Here is a 13,134-nt window from a genome sequence, read left to right on the forward strand (position 1 = left end):
CAGCTTTATTCTCAGCACAGGCCCCCGTGACAGCGGGGGGGGTCAGAGCCCGGAGCTCGGGGCGGCCCCGGCCCTGGAACACGCGGGTCCCCCCCCACCCCCCCGTGCAGTGACTGAGGCAAGGGGGGGCTAAGCCCCCCCCCGCCTCCTGGACCCACAACCCCCGGGACAAGGCAGGGGAGGCAACGACTGTCCCGTGCAGGTCCGTGCTTAGCCCTCAGGGGGCTGCTGGCACTGGGCGACTGGGGGCTTCTTTGGGGGAACTTTGAGAAGTTTCCGAATCGGTGAGTTTTCCAGGTGCTGAAAAGTCCTTGATGCTGGAAGAGAAACAACAAAATCCCCCGTTATCTCCACCCCGTCTAGGGAAAGGCTCTGGCTAACCTGAAGCAGGTACAAGGGAGCAAAGACCTGGCTGCCAGGATCAAATCCTGGTTGTGCCCTAGCTTGGCCCAGGTCTTGAGCAGGTCCCCGGGCTTTTCTGTGCATCAGTTTCCCCACCCCTGGAGCGTAGAGTCTGCTTTTAAGGATGTGACCCAAACACGTCTCCACAAACCCATCATTGTGAGTCAGACCGTAGGGAAAGGGGTCAAAACATTTACATTTCCTCTTGCGCCTAAAGGCAGGAGTTCAACCTCCACAGATTTAGGGCTGATTTTATGAATCCTCAGACTGGTGAAGAACATAACAACAGCCCTACTGGGTTAGACCAAAGATCCAATAGCCTGGTCTTCCAAAAAGCCCACGAAAGCTCATGCTGAAATAAATTTGTTGGTCTCTAAGGTGCCACAAGTACTCCTGTTCTTTTTGTCTTCCAACAGTGGCCAATGCCAGGTGCCCCACAGGAAATGAACAGAACAGGGAACTTGTTGCCCAATTCCCAGCTTCTGGCAAAGAGGCTAGGGCTACCATCCTTGCCTATCCTGGCTAATAGCTATTCATGGACTTATCCTCCATGAATTTATTTATTTATTAAACCCTGTTATAGTCTTGGCCTTCACAACATCCTGGCAAAGAGTTCCACAGGCTGACTGTGTTAAGAAATACTTCCTTTTGTTTGTTTTAAACCTGCTGTCTATTAATTTCATTTGGTGAGCTCTAGTTCTTGTGTTATGAGAAGGAGTAAATAATGCTTCCCTATTTACTTTCTCCGCACCAGTCATGATTTTGTAGACCTCAATCATATCTCCCCTTACTCGTCTCTTTTCCAAGCTGAACAGTCTCAGGTTTTTTTAATATCTCCTCATATGGAAGCTGTTCCATACCCCTAATCATTTTTGTTGCCCTTTTCTGAACCTTTTCCGATTCCAAAATCTCTTTTTGGAGATGAGGTAACCACATCTGCATGCAGTATTCAAGATGTGGGCGTACCATGGATTTATAGAAGCAATATATGTACGTACATAAGAGACCTGATATGGGAACAGCCTTAAATAGGCAATTGTGAGAGGTGCATTTTTTATTTTCACTAACATGACTATATACTATGGTCTCTCACAATACAATATTCAATAAAATGTCCTCAACAGCTATAGGAATCCAGGATTTCCTTGTGTAATACACTAGAATGAACTGTATACCATAGGCAGAATGTCAGCAATAAAGGAGGGTGGAGTAAGAGCTTAAAGTATAAAATAAACAATAAACCCTTTTTAAGGTAACTTGCACTCAATGTCATTTTTCCCTCAATAGGTTTTTAATGGTCTAACAAGTACTGTGTGAAGCGAACAGTATCACTTTAAAAAAACAAAAACAAAAAAACTCTTCTAATGACAGCTTGTCAAGGTACTGCCAAAGCAATTTAGGGGTGAGAGGAAGAGAACAAAAATTAATCCATCTCCCTCTACAGCCTTCTGGGTTTTATTGGTTAACAACAAAGGTTCGGATAGGAAGCATTTACTGTCTGATGGATGGAACATCTGCTTACCAAGTTGCTCTGACAGATTCCGGAGGTACTGTGTACTGTCTTCTATGAAAGCCCGCAACAACTTCACTGCCTGTTGCAGTTCATCCAGCTGCAAAATAAAACAAAAAAAGTTTTCAGGGAAACTCAGAAGATAAGAGAGAAAACTCTGGAAATTTAGTGAACTAGGTGAATACAGCAAATGCCAAACCAAAGCATTTGGTGATGATTTCATTAGAAATTTCCACTTATTTCCCTTTCGTAACCTGTAATGCAGGTTTGGACTGTAGAATGATATTGAAATATGACAGCAGATTCCTTGTGTTCATTGCAGGAACACATTTATTAAACAATGTACTATGTTCAGTGACCTCACTGTGTCAATTCCTCGTTGGCGTAGAGAAGAGAATGAGTTCTCTAAGGTAAACAAGCTAATTGGTGGGTCTTGCATAGTCTGACATCTTCTAAAGATGAATGATTCAGACACAACAGGTCAGCTGACACTTCCGTGTTTGCACCATTATAGATTTTTAAACTCTTTAGTGCATTTCAGATCCTATAACTCACCACAAGCTCCATGCAGTCAAAGACCTCACCCTGGCTATCTAGTATTTTCTGATAGTTAGGCTTGCTACTGAGAACTTTGGCCTGTGATGCTCCGAGATAACTTGCAGGCTCCACTTGCACGTCATTCGTCTTGCACCGCTCCAGTTGTCTTGAAAACAAAAAGCATGGTACACATATAACCACTGCATATGGGGAGTATACACTTTCCAACGGCATCCAACATAGATGTGGCTAGAAGCAGATTATTTGCATTTCTGTCATCTGCCACAAGATCTCCAACGTGTCCCATTAAAAGAAATTTTAAAACTTATCACAAATACTGTCAGAAAATCAGTTCCTGGCTACACATCCTAATTAAACAAGTTTCCATAATTTACCACATCTCCAATAACAGGACCTGAGTGTACTTTTCAATTCAGAGTCCTTTGCTGAGTATTTTTAAACAAGACTTAATTCCTTTAACATATTCTCTTCCATGTGTTCTTCAGGACTGACAGCATGATTAACAACCAGAATTTCTTGTATGACCTTTGCTGCTGGTTCATAATGCAACTGTGGGCTGATGATGTTTAAATTAAACTATGCATGGAAAAAACACCTGATTGACAACTGAACACAAAATGCTGAAGTCTTTTAACAAACAATTTGGGTTCTAGAGGACTGGAATTAAATACAACAGAGGATCACATTAACCAGTGACTAGCACTATTAGATTCTCAATATTAAATCTAATTTTTGGCTGAAAAGGACAGACAGAAAAAGGATAATAATCTAACCTGGACATTTCTTCTGCACTTTTCTGGAAACTCAGTAAAAGCTGATCCCAAGTTTGAGACTCTGTAGTAAACCTTCAGAATGAACGAACAGATGAAAGATCGTTAATACATACTGTAGGAGAGGAATTACCTCCCTTGGGCTTCACTAATGTAAGGGGCCTATAGAAATTACACCAGAACCCTAGCTTTTACTCTGGGCCAGAATTTTGCCTTCTGATTTACAATAGACAGATATACAGATGCACATGAAATAAACCAGTGCTGACCTAAGTGGAGTTAGGGCTGCTTACATCACAGCACAGCCAGTCTCTCAGATTTCTGTCTCATGTGAATGCTAGTGATTACCTCCAGAGCAGAAGTTGCTTGTAATTCATGCACTGCTCGTGGTCCAATTCTAGGACTTACAAAGGAAGGCTTAGAGGTTGCCCAATGTCTCGAAAAACTAAAACAATAAACTCAGTGACCTAGAGCACCAGGAAGATTGAGGTGGAAGAATGTCCAGAAAAATCTCAGAGTGAGGTTCTCTGTTTAATAGAACCTAACTGAGTTGCTTCTGTGTTAGGCTTCTCTTCACATAGTGTCCTGTCCCCATTTCAGATGCTGGAATCATTGCTGATAACACCAAGAACTATGAGAAAAGGCCCAACTCTGTTTATTCAGCAATACGAAACCAGACCTAGGCTCAGTTATTCTTACCTGTTTATATAGTCCTTCATCTGGGTCAATGACGCATTTAGTGCAGGGTCTGATAAAATACTACAACAGAGAAGTACAAGTTCAGAGAGATTTTAAGGAGGTGTTTATGGGCAATATCTATACCATGCAGGATTGTTATGATTGTTTAGTGTTTGTGCAGCACTTCTGTGTAAATGCAGTGTACTATACTTCATTCAAATTTTTGGTTATTCTAGGATATAAATGTAAACATGAAAACTCCTGCTGATGTGCCAAGCACTAAAGTAGACACTTTGGTGCCATGACTATTAAGATAAACATTCTCCTTTAGAGTCATTAGCATTAAAGACATTAAATACACTTTCCAAATTTTTCACAGCTATAGCTGACACAGCCCTGTATAGCTCATTTGTCTAATATGTGGACTCTTAACACTCCCAAATGCCAAGTTCCAATGTAAGTTTTGCAAGCAAGAATTGTGGCATTTTAGCCTGCCGACCCTCATTATAAGCTGTACCTAATATCAGACACTAAGAGCCTGCAATAGGTCATTGCTGTCTCCAGTGTCTGCAATATGAATCTTGACAAGTTTCATGAATTGCAATGTAAGATAATCAGTCAGGCACTGGGACAGGAAAAGCAAACTCCAGCTCCATGACATGTTGCAACAACACTGTGTGACCACAGGGAGTCATTACCCTTTCAGCTCTTCTGTACATTTCTTTAGCGTTCCATCTAGTTTCAGTCTCTCTGTACAACGCATCAGCTCTTCTGAAACTGAATTCACTGGAGGTGGGGACAAGACAACAATAAAACAAAGTGAAGTAGTTAAACAGCAGACAGTACCTGCTCTCTGCAGAACTAACTCACACTGAAGTAAAATACATGGAACAGTAGTACTCAGGGCTCACATGCCAAGATGTTACGTTAACCCACAAACCCTGTTTTTACAGCATAACCACTTCAGTTCCCTAACAGAAGACATTCCAGATACCAGTCACGCTAGCTTTGGCAGAGAGAGAGAATATGCGTGATCAAAGCTTACTCTGGGCATTCTCTTGGCACCACTGATGATGCACAGGCTATTAGAAGCACCAATTTCAAGGGATTTTTTTTGTCTGCTCAAGCTCCTTCTTCCCCACAACATTTGGTTCCCTCTGGAGTGGAAATTGAGTGACCCTTCCCCTGTGCAAGTTGAGAGCTAGAGATAGATTATTACTCTCCTCAATGTACAGCATTACCCTTTCATTAAATATATCACATGGAGACCCACCATTTGCTTTAAAAGCCTCAGGGCTGAAGCCATCAGTCTGCTTCATGAAGTGCTGAAGCTTCTGGGCAGAGAACTGGGAGAACAGAGAAGAGAGTGAGGTATTTGTTTTGTTTTTCCTTTTTTAGACTATTCAAAATATCCCATCTGACACTGGGCTGCTTTTCATTAGACCATCCAGTGGGGAAAAGGGGGGAATAAACTCCATAAAGCAGTTATCAAAATTTTGCCAAGTGCAACAGGACGATGATTATAGAATCTCAGCAGGTTTTTTCTTTCAAGCTTATTACTAACAATGGAAAGCATGACAAAAGTGTCTTTTTTGCACTCGCTCTGTTTTAAAGACTGAACACCAGGCACTGACGTCAGTGTGCAGCCAAAACTAGAGAAAAGCTTTCAGCATTGCGTCAGTCAAATGCCTGTGGTATTACACAGCAGGAAACAGTATCTTGCTGGGAGTGAAATTATAAAATCCTACAAACCAAAAATCACAAAGCTTACTGCACCTGAACATTTTCTGGCAATTTGTCTTTTGATAGAAACATTTTATTTTCCATAGGGCTCCAATATGTATAAAAAAATCATTCCAAAGTTAATACCTCTTAGTTGGTATGACAAAGTAAAATGCGCCACAGCCCTAAATTCTACAAACTATTTAATCTCTCTCACTTGTTTCACAGTTACATCAGTTTATAAACTGTAAAGTTTAGCTTTTGTATCATTTTCAAAGTGTTTGCAGTCAGTTAACATTCACAACACTTTTATGGAGTTTATTCCCCCATTTTACAGAAAAGGAAACCAAAGGATAGGGAAGTGGCGTGACCTGTCCTTGCCCACAGAGGGATTCATTTGGGACTAGAACTCAAGAGTCCTGCCTCTTGCTAGACCACCTCACCTCACCACACTTCATTACTTATTTACAGATTAAAACCCATCAAGAAAAATGAAGTATAAGAAGCAGAGTAATACACAAATAATTTGTTTTTAGCAAAATGGTTCTTTCAGGGACCTAGAACCTCACCTGGAAACTAGACAGCAGGAGCATGGAAAGCCTGTCAGTCTCAGGCAAATCAAGGCTGATTGATTTGCTCAGCTCTAAAAGTTAAACACAAACACATTTAAAAAGACGTTTCCCTCAAAAGGTGAGGGGTTGAAATGTCCCTGAGCTGGACACTGTAAATACTGATGCATATACACACAAAAGCGGGGACAGTCTATCCAGCAACTTCATTGCCAGAAGAGCCAATCTCAAGTGCTAAACAGGGGGAGGTAACAAGGCAGATGCTACATGTTGCATCTCAGAAGGGTAATGAAAACTTTAACGTAGAAGTTCCTTTTTAATTCAAGCAGCCATTAAGAGAGCTGTTAACTCCCTAATGCTGAGTCCAGCATTTACTCCTGCACTGGAGGAGGGTCCATCAATCTGGAGCTGGGAGGTTCCTTTCTATGCATGCTCTAGTGCAGGGGTAGACAACCTATGGCACGTATGCCAAAGGCAGCACGCAAGCTGATTTTCAGTGGCACTCATACTGCCCGGGTCCTGGCCACCGGTCTGGGGGGCTCTGCATTTTAATTTAATTTTAAATTAAGCATCTTAAACATTTTAAAAACCTTATTTACTTTACATACAACAATAGTTTAGTTATATATTATAGACTTATAGAGAGAGACCTTCTAAAAATGTTAAAATGTTTTACCGGCATGCAAAACCTTAAATTAGAGTGAATAAATGAAGACTCAGCACACCAATTCTGAAAGGTTGCCGACCCCTGCTCTAGTGGATGAATCTCACACACTACAGAAGGAATTGCTTTGCAAAATAAAAAAAGAAAAAGAAAAGGGTTATGGAGAATCAAACATATAACTCAGTCTCCGGGCTGCCTGCATGGAACATGCTCCTGGATAGAAGCTTCCAACTTCTACAGTGAAAGGTCTGATGAGGTACTCCAGATTTTTATTAAGCAGAAGTAGTGCTTTGCACTCAGCCAGACGCTGCTCCTCACCCTTAGAACCTTTGTACTCAGTGTATGGCACGCGCGCGCACACACACACACACACACACACTTCTGAGCTGTTCATGTCCTCTTTTGGGCAAGGACACCTGACAGAGCTATAAATAGCCCTTTAGCTTAAACTGGACCATTGCGGCACTCATGGGCTAAACATCCATTTCAAGTCAAAATTGAAAGGTCTCATTTAGTGCTGTACTCAGAGAAGGTTGCCAAACATAGCCCTAAATGCAGCAAAGTCTGGGCCCAATCACTGCATTGATGCCTTACACATTGCACCCATGAAGTCAGAGTTCCACTTGTCCAGAATTCTCACACAAGGATCTCAGCATAGTTTAATCACAAGGAGGTACATGGCACCTACCAGTGATGTCCTGATGGAAAGGAGGCAGCGACTTCCGGCGGTTGGTTCCCTTCAGACTGGAGCGAGACCAGGAGCGACGTGTGATTTGTGGGCTAATGGCAAGTGCCCTCGGGGACAAGTTAAATGAACTTGAAGTGAGGCCTTTCCTGGGACTACCTCTCCAGGGAGATATCCTCTTGGGACTGGGACTTCGGGCAGCTTTCTTGGGGCTAGGACTAGGACAAGACCTTTTCCTGGTAGCCGCTCTGACTTTGTCATTGGGACTTGCTCTCACATTAGCTTTGTTTCCAGGCCCAGGACTAATAACTTTGTTTGGCTCTGAAAAGTGTTCAGGCTCCACTTTCTCCTCGCTGGGGTCACATTCTAGAAGAAATAGACATATCAGATAAAATCCACTGAAACGCTAAAGCGGAGGGAATGACCTCTCATGGGGTTTGGAATGGGAATATAGGGCGTTTCACCTATGCATCACTGTTTCAAACCCAGCCCAGGGTGGCAGAGACTGAAAGATATTACAATCTGATGGCTGTGTTACCTTTTTCATGGAACTGCCACAGAGTAAAAGTGTGGACCATTTGAGCCCCCTGTTCCCACCCGCTCCTTCAATTCATCTTTAGATCCAGCCTCTGCAGAGTCTAGGAAGGGAGGAAGAACAGGGCTGTAGAGATGAAGGAAGATTGTTTATGGAGCCAGATTGGGAAAGCACAATCTAATACTGCAAATCCCCTCACACACTGCTCATAGTGAATGTGAATGCTGTGATTATCCCTGTGTATGAAGCAGCTCTAGAAACCAAACTAACTCGACGGCTGAAAATGTGTTACATCACTATAATTTACCCAGGGAACTAATAATTAGTTCTTTGAAATAATGCCTCACCTTGTGTCCCACCACTGTTCTTTCCATCTTCAACACCGGGGAGGTTCTGTTGTGGGGGATTCTGAGAAATAAACATTTTCCATGATATATTTTAGTTCTACAAAACAGAAATCCATGTGGACACAAGGAGTGGGAAGAATAGGCAGGATGCCTGCGTGGCTAATCCTCTAAAGCTTAATAAAATGCATAATCAAATTCTTCCTTTTCCCAACGATCAATCTCAAAGCCCATTGACAATGGCTAGGCAGCTGGTATGCTGCAACTGCTGCTTATTATGAGCAACATGATCCGTTCAGTGCCAACTTGTCCTTTTCCACATCCCCCAACTGTTGACATCTCGTCTCATTTGCTTAGACCAGTGATGCTCCACCGTTCCCACCTAGCAATATATGAAGCACAGGAAGACTGTGACTCCTTCATACCCTGTTTGCAACGCCTTTATGGGTCGTGACTTCCAGACCAAGAGCTCATGGCTTAAACTGCAAGCTCTTTGGGACAGGGACTGTTTTTATTACATGTTTCCGTGCAGACCCTAGCACATAGGGGCCCTAATCCCAGACAGGGGCTTCTAGGCACTACTGCTATACAAATATATAACGAAAATCCATTTTAACGCTGGGGCAGGGGCACAGTCCGACTCCTCACCTGCAGCTGCATTTCCTGTAGCCAAGCTTCTTGGGTCCTGCAACACCAAACACACATGGGGTAATAACCTGGCCAAAGCTGCTGACTTCTTGCGGCCACACGAGGCATCTCTGAGCCCACCGGGCCCTGACTCCAGGACACGGTTCACAGGGCAGGGAGGCCAGGCACTAGGACAGTCACCCCCTCCCGCTGGGCAGCTCGGGACGTGAGGCCTGTCGCCTATAGGGCGCAGCTAGACCCGGGCTGGCAAGGGGCAGCTGCAAGGAGGGAGGGAGGGCGAGGGGCAGCACCCTGGGGAGCAGTGACCCCAGGGCAGGGATAGGCGGCCAGCTCTCGAGGGGAATGGGTGAGGCCAAGGGGCAGCACCCCCAGGAGGGGAGGGAGGGGTGATCCCAGGGCAGGGATAGGCGGCCAGCTCTCGGGGGGATGGGTGAGGGGTAGCACCCCCGGGAGGGGAGGGGAGGGGAGATCCCAGGGCAGGGATAGGCGACTAGCTTTCGGGGGGAATGGGCGAGGCCAAGGGGCAGCACCCCCAGGAGGGGAAATCCCAGGGCAGGGATAGGCGGCCAGCTCTCGGGGGGATGGGTGAGGGGTAGCACCCCCGGGAGGGGTGATCCCAGGGCAGGGATAGGCGGCCAGCTCTCGGGGGGAATGGGCGAGGCCAAGGGGCAGCACCCCCGGGAGGGGAGGGGAGATCCCAGGGCAGGGATAGGCGACCAGCTCTCAGGGGGATGGATGGGGGGCAGCACCCCGGGAGGGGAGATCCCAGGGCAGGGATAGGCGGCCAGCTCTCAGGGGGATGGATGGGGGGCAGCACCCCGGGAGGGATGGGTGACCCCAGGGCAGGGACAGGCGCCCAGCTCTCGGGGGGAATGGGCGGGGGGCAGCACCCCCGGGAGGAGAGCGAGGGAGAGGTGACCCCAGGGCAGGGATAGGCAGCCAGCTCTCAGGGGGAACGGGCGAGGGGCAGCACCCCGGAAGGAAGGGAGGACCCACCCCAGAGCACCCAGCTCTCGGGGGGATGGCTGAGGGGCAGCACCCCCAAGGAGGGAGGGGTGATCCCAGGGCAGGGGTAGGAGCCCAGCTCTCGAGGGGAATGGACAAGGGGAAGGAGGGGTGACCCCAGGGCAGGGACAGGCGCCCAGCTCTCGGGGGGAACGGGCGGGGGGCAGCACTCCGGGAAGAAGGGAGGACCCACCCCAGGGAACCCAGCTCTGGGGAGGATGGACGGGGGGCAGCACCCCTGGAGGGGTTACCCCAGGGCAGGAATAGGCAGCAAGCTCTTGGGGGGAATGGGCAAGGGGCAGCACCCCGGGAGGAAGGGAGGAAGGAGTGACCCCAGGGCAGGGACAGGCGCCCAGCTCTCGGGGGGAACGGGTGAGGGGCGGCACCCCTGGGGAGGGGGGTGACCCCAGGGCAGGGACAGGCGCCCAGCTCTGGGGGGAACAGGCAAGGGGCAGCACCCCGGGAGGAAGGAGTGACCCCAGGGCAGGGACAGGCGCCCAGCTCTCGGGGGGAATGGGCGAGGGGCAGCACCCCTGGGAGGAAGGAAGAACCCACCCCAGGGCACCCAGATCTGGGGGTGGATGGATGGGGGGCAGCACCCCGGAAGGGGTGATCTGAGGGCAGGGACAGGGGCCCAGCTCTCAGGGGGAACGGGTGGGGGGCAGCACCCCAGGAGGAAGAGACGACCCACCCAAGAGCACCCAGCTCTCGGGGGGATGGGTAAGGGGCAGCACCCCAGGAGGAAGGGGTTACCCCAGGGCAGGAATAGGCAGCCAGCTCTTGGGGGGAATAGGCAAGGGACAGCACCTCTGGGAGGAGTAACCCCAGGACAGGGATAGGCGGCCAGCTCTCGGGGGAATGGGCAAGGGGCAGCACCCCTGGGATAAGAGGGAGGGAGGGGTGACCCCAGGGCAGGGATAGGCACCCAGCTCTGGAGGAAAAATGGCGGGGGGCAGCACCCCGGGAGGGAGGGAGGACCCACCCCAGGGCATCCAGCTCTGGGGGGAATAAGCAAGGGGCAGCACCCCTGGGAGGAAGGGGTGACCCCAAGGCAGGGATAGGCGCCCAGCTCTCGGGGGGCACGGGAGGGGGGCAGCACCCCAGGAGGAAGGAAGGACCCAGCTCTGGGGGGGATGGACGGGGGCAGCACCCCAGGAGGGAGGGGTGACCCCAGGGCAGGAACAGGCGCCCAGCTCTCGGGGGGAACGGGCGGGGGGCAGCACCCCCGGGGAGGAGAGGGAGGAAGGGATGACCCCAGGCAGAGACAGGTGCCCAGCTCTTGGGGGGCACGGGCCGGGGGCAGCACCCCAGGAGAAAGGAAGGACCCACCCCAGGGCACCCAGCTCTGGGGGGGATAGACAGGGGGCAGCACCCTGGGAGGGAGGGATGACCCCAGGGCAGGAACCGGCGCCCAGCTCTCGGGGGGGAACGGGTGGGGGGCAGCACCCCAGTGAGGAAGGGAGGACCCATCCCAGGGCACCCAGCTCTGGGGGGGATGGACGGGGGGGCAGCACCCCGGGGGGAAGGGAGGACCCACCCCAGGGCACCCAGCTCTGGGGGGACCGGGCGGGGGGCAGCACCCCTGGGAGGAGAGGGAGGGATGGGTGACCCCAGGGCAGGGACAAGCGCCCAGCTCTCGGGGGGGAACGGGCGGGGGGCAGCACCCCAGGGGGACAGGGTGACCCCAGGGCAGGGATAGGCGCCCAGCTCTCAGAGGAACAGGCGGGGGGGGGCAGCACCCCTAGGAGGAGAGGGAGGGAGATACCCCAGGGCAGGGACAGGTGCCCAGCTCTCGGGGGGAACGGGCGGGGGGCAGCACCCCGGGGAGGAGAGGGAGGAAGATACCCCGGGGCAGGGACAGGCGCCCAGCTCTGGGGGGTAACAGGCGGGAGGCAGCACCCCGGGGAGGGGGGGGAAGGAGATGCCCCCGGGCAGGGACAGGCGCCCAGCTCTGGGGGAACGGGCAGGGGCAGCACCCTGGGAGGAGAGGAGGAAGATACCCCGGGGCAGGGGCAGGGACAGGCGCCCAGCTCTGGGGGGTAACAGGCGGGGGCAGCACCCCGGGGAGGGGGGGTGACCCCAGAGCAGGGACAGGCGCCCAGCTCTACGGGGGAACGGCCGGGGGGCCGCGCCCCGGGGAGGGGGTGACCCCAGGGCAGGGACAGGCGCCCAGCTCTAGGGGAACGGGCGGGGGCAGCACCCCGGGAGGAAGGGAGGGGATGACCCCAGGGCAGGGGGCAGGGACAGGCGCCCAGCTCTGGGGGTAACAGGCGGGAGGCAGCCCCGGGGAGGGGGTGACCCCGGGGCGGGCACGTCGCGGGGGCCACCCCCCCACCCCCCGGAGCCGCGGAAGGGAAGACGGGGACACCGCGGCCGCCACCCCCCGGCGGACCCAGCGCGCAGGGGGTTACACGGCAGGGGGGGGCGCCGCACCCCACTCACCGGCCCCGCCCGAATCCCTCCGGCTTCGCCTCCATCCCTGCCGCCTTCTGCGCTCACTCAAACAGCCCGGCCGCCACCGCGCAGGCGCCCCGGGCCGCCCCGCCAACCGCAGCGCCTGTCGGGACTTGTAGTTCTGGGCGGGAGTCGGGCCAAGGGGAGGCGCATGCGCAGCACCCTCCTGTATGCACCGCGGAACCGCTGGAGAGAATAATTTATGCGCGGGGCTAGGACGCCGCCAACGTCCACCCGCTGCAAGGGCTTCTGGGAGATACAATAGGCAGGCCCTAGAGCTGGCATCGCGGTGGGTGCTGGGAAGTGTAGGGTTTTTTTGCCGGGGGCGGGCGGGCAGCGTCGTGCAAGAGGCGGCGAGGTTCCGGGGCTAGCAGCGAGAGGTAGCAAAGGCGAACCTGTAATGATTCTTTATATAGAAATCCTCAGAACCTGAGCCGGCCAGCAGGCTGCAGGCGTACTGTTACCAGAGCCACCCCTCCTAAAGATCAAGGGATTCTTGCTTTGCACCATACAGGCCTCCATCTCTTCTAACCAGCAAAGAGAGTCCTCTAAATGTGCCTACAGTATTTTGGAGTCCAGCACACGTGAGC

At 51.2% G+C, this 13,134-nt stretch overlaps 1 protein-coding gene across 1 annotated transcript; it reads right to left on the reverse strand.

Annotated features, from left to right (window-relative positions):
* Window positions 1-85: 85 nt before the first annotated feature.
* On the reverse strand, window positions 86-12,696 carry DSN1 (DSN1 component of MIS12 kinetochore complex). Its single transcript, XM_039514919.1, has 12 exons — window positions 12,533-12,696; window positions 9,086-9,122; window positions 8,441-8,501; window positions 7,562-7,924; window positions 6,210-6,283; window positions 5,192-5,264; window positions 4,617-4,704; window positions 3,940-3,999; window positions 3,244-3,315; window positions 2,468-2,615; window positions 1,925-2,012; window positions 86-317 (listed from the first exon to the last, which is right to left on the reverse strand). Exons 1-12 carry the CDS (start codon window positions 12,565-12,567, stop codon window positions 211-213), a joined length of 1,206 nt encoding a protein of 401 aa, XP_039370853.1. The 5' UTR covers window positions 12,568-12,696; the 3' UTR covers window positions 86-210.
* Between the last annotated feature and the right edge of the window lie 438 nt (window positions 12,697-13,134).

The sequence above is a fragment of the Mauremys reevesii genome, linkage group 25, assembly GCF_016161935.1.
Source record: "Mauremys reevesii isolate NIE-2019 linkage group 25, ASM1616193v1, whole genome shotgun sequence".
In the NCBI taxonomy this organism is placed as follows: domain Eukaryota; kingdom Metazoa; phylum Chordata; order Testudines; family Geoemydidae; genus Mauremys; species Mauremys reevesii.

What these genes read in the sequence shown, in the direction of transcription:
- DSN1 (XM_039514919.1), bottom strand. Translation starts at nt 12,567, where the DNA reads ATGGAGGCGAAGCCGGAGGGATTCGGGCGGGGCCG. An exon ending in GAGGGATTCGGGCGGGGCCG is followed by an intron (nt 9,123 to 12,532) that starts GTGAGTGGGGTG and finishes TTGGTGTTGCAG; the next exon opens with GACCCAAGAAGCTTGGCTAC. An exon ending in TGTACAGAAGAGCTGAAAGG is followed by an intron (nt 4,000 to 4,616) that starts GTAATGACTCCC and finishes TCTCTGTTGTAG; the next exon opens with TATTTTATCAGACCCTGCAC.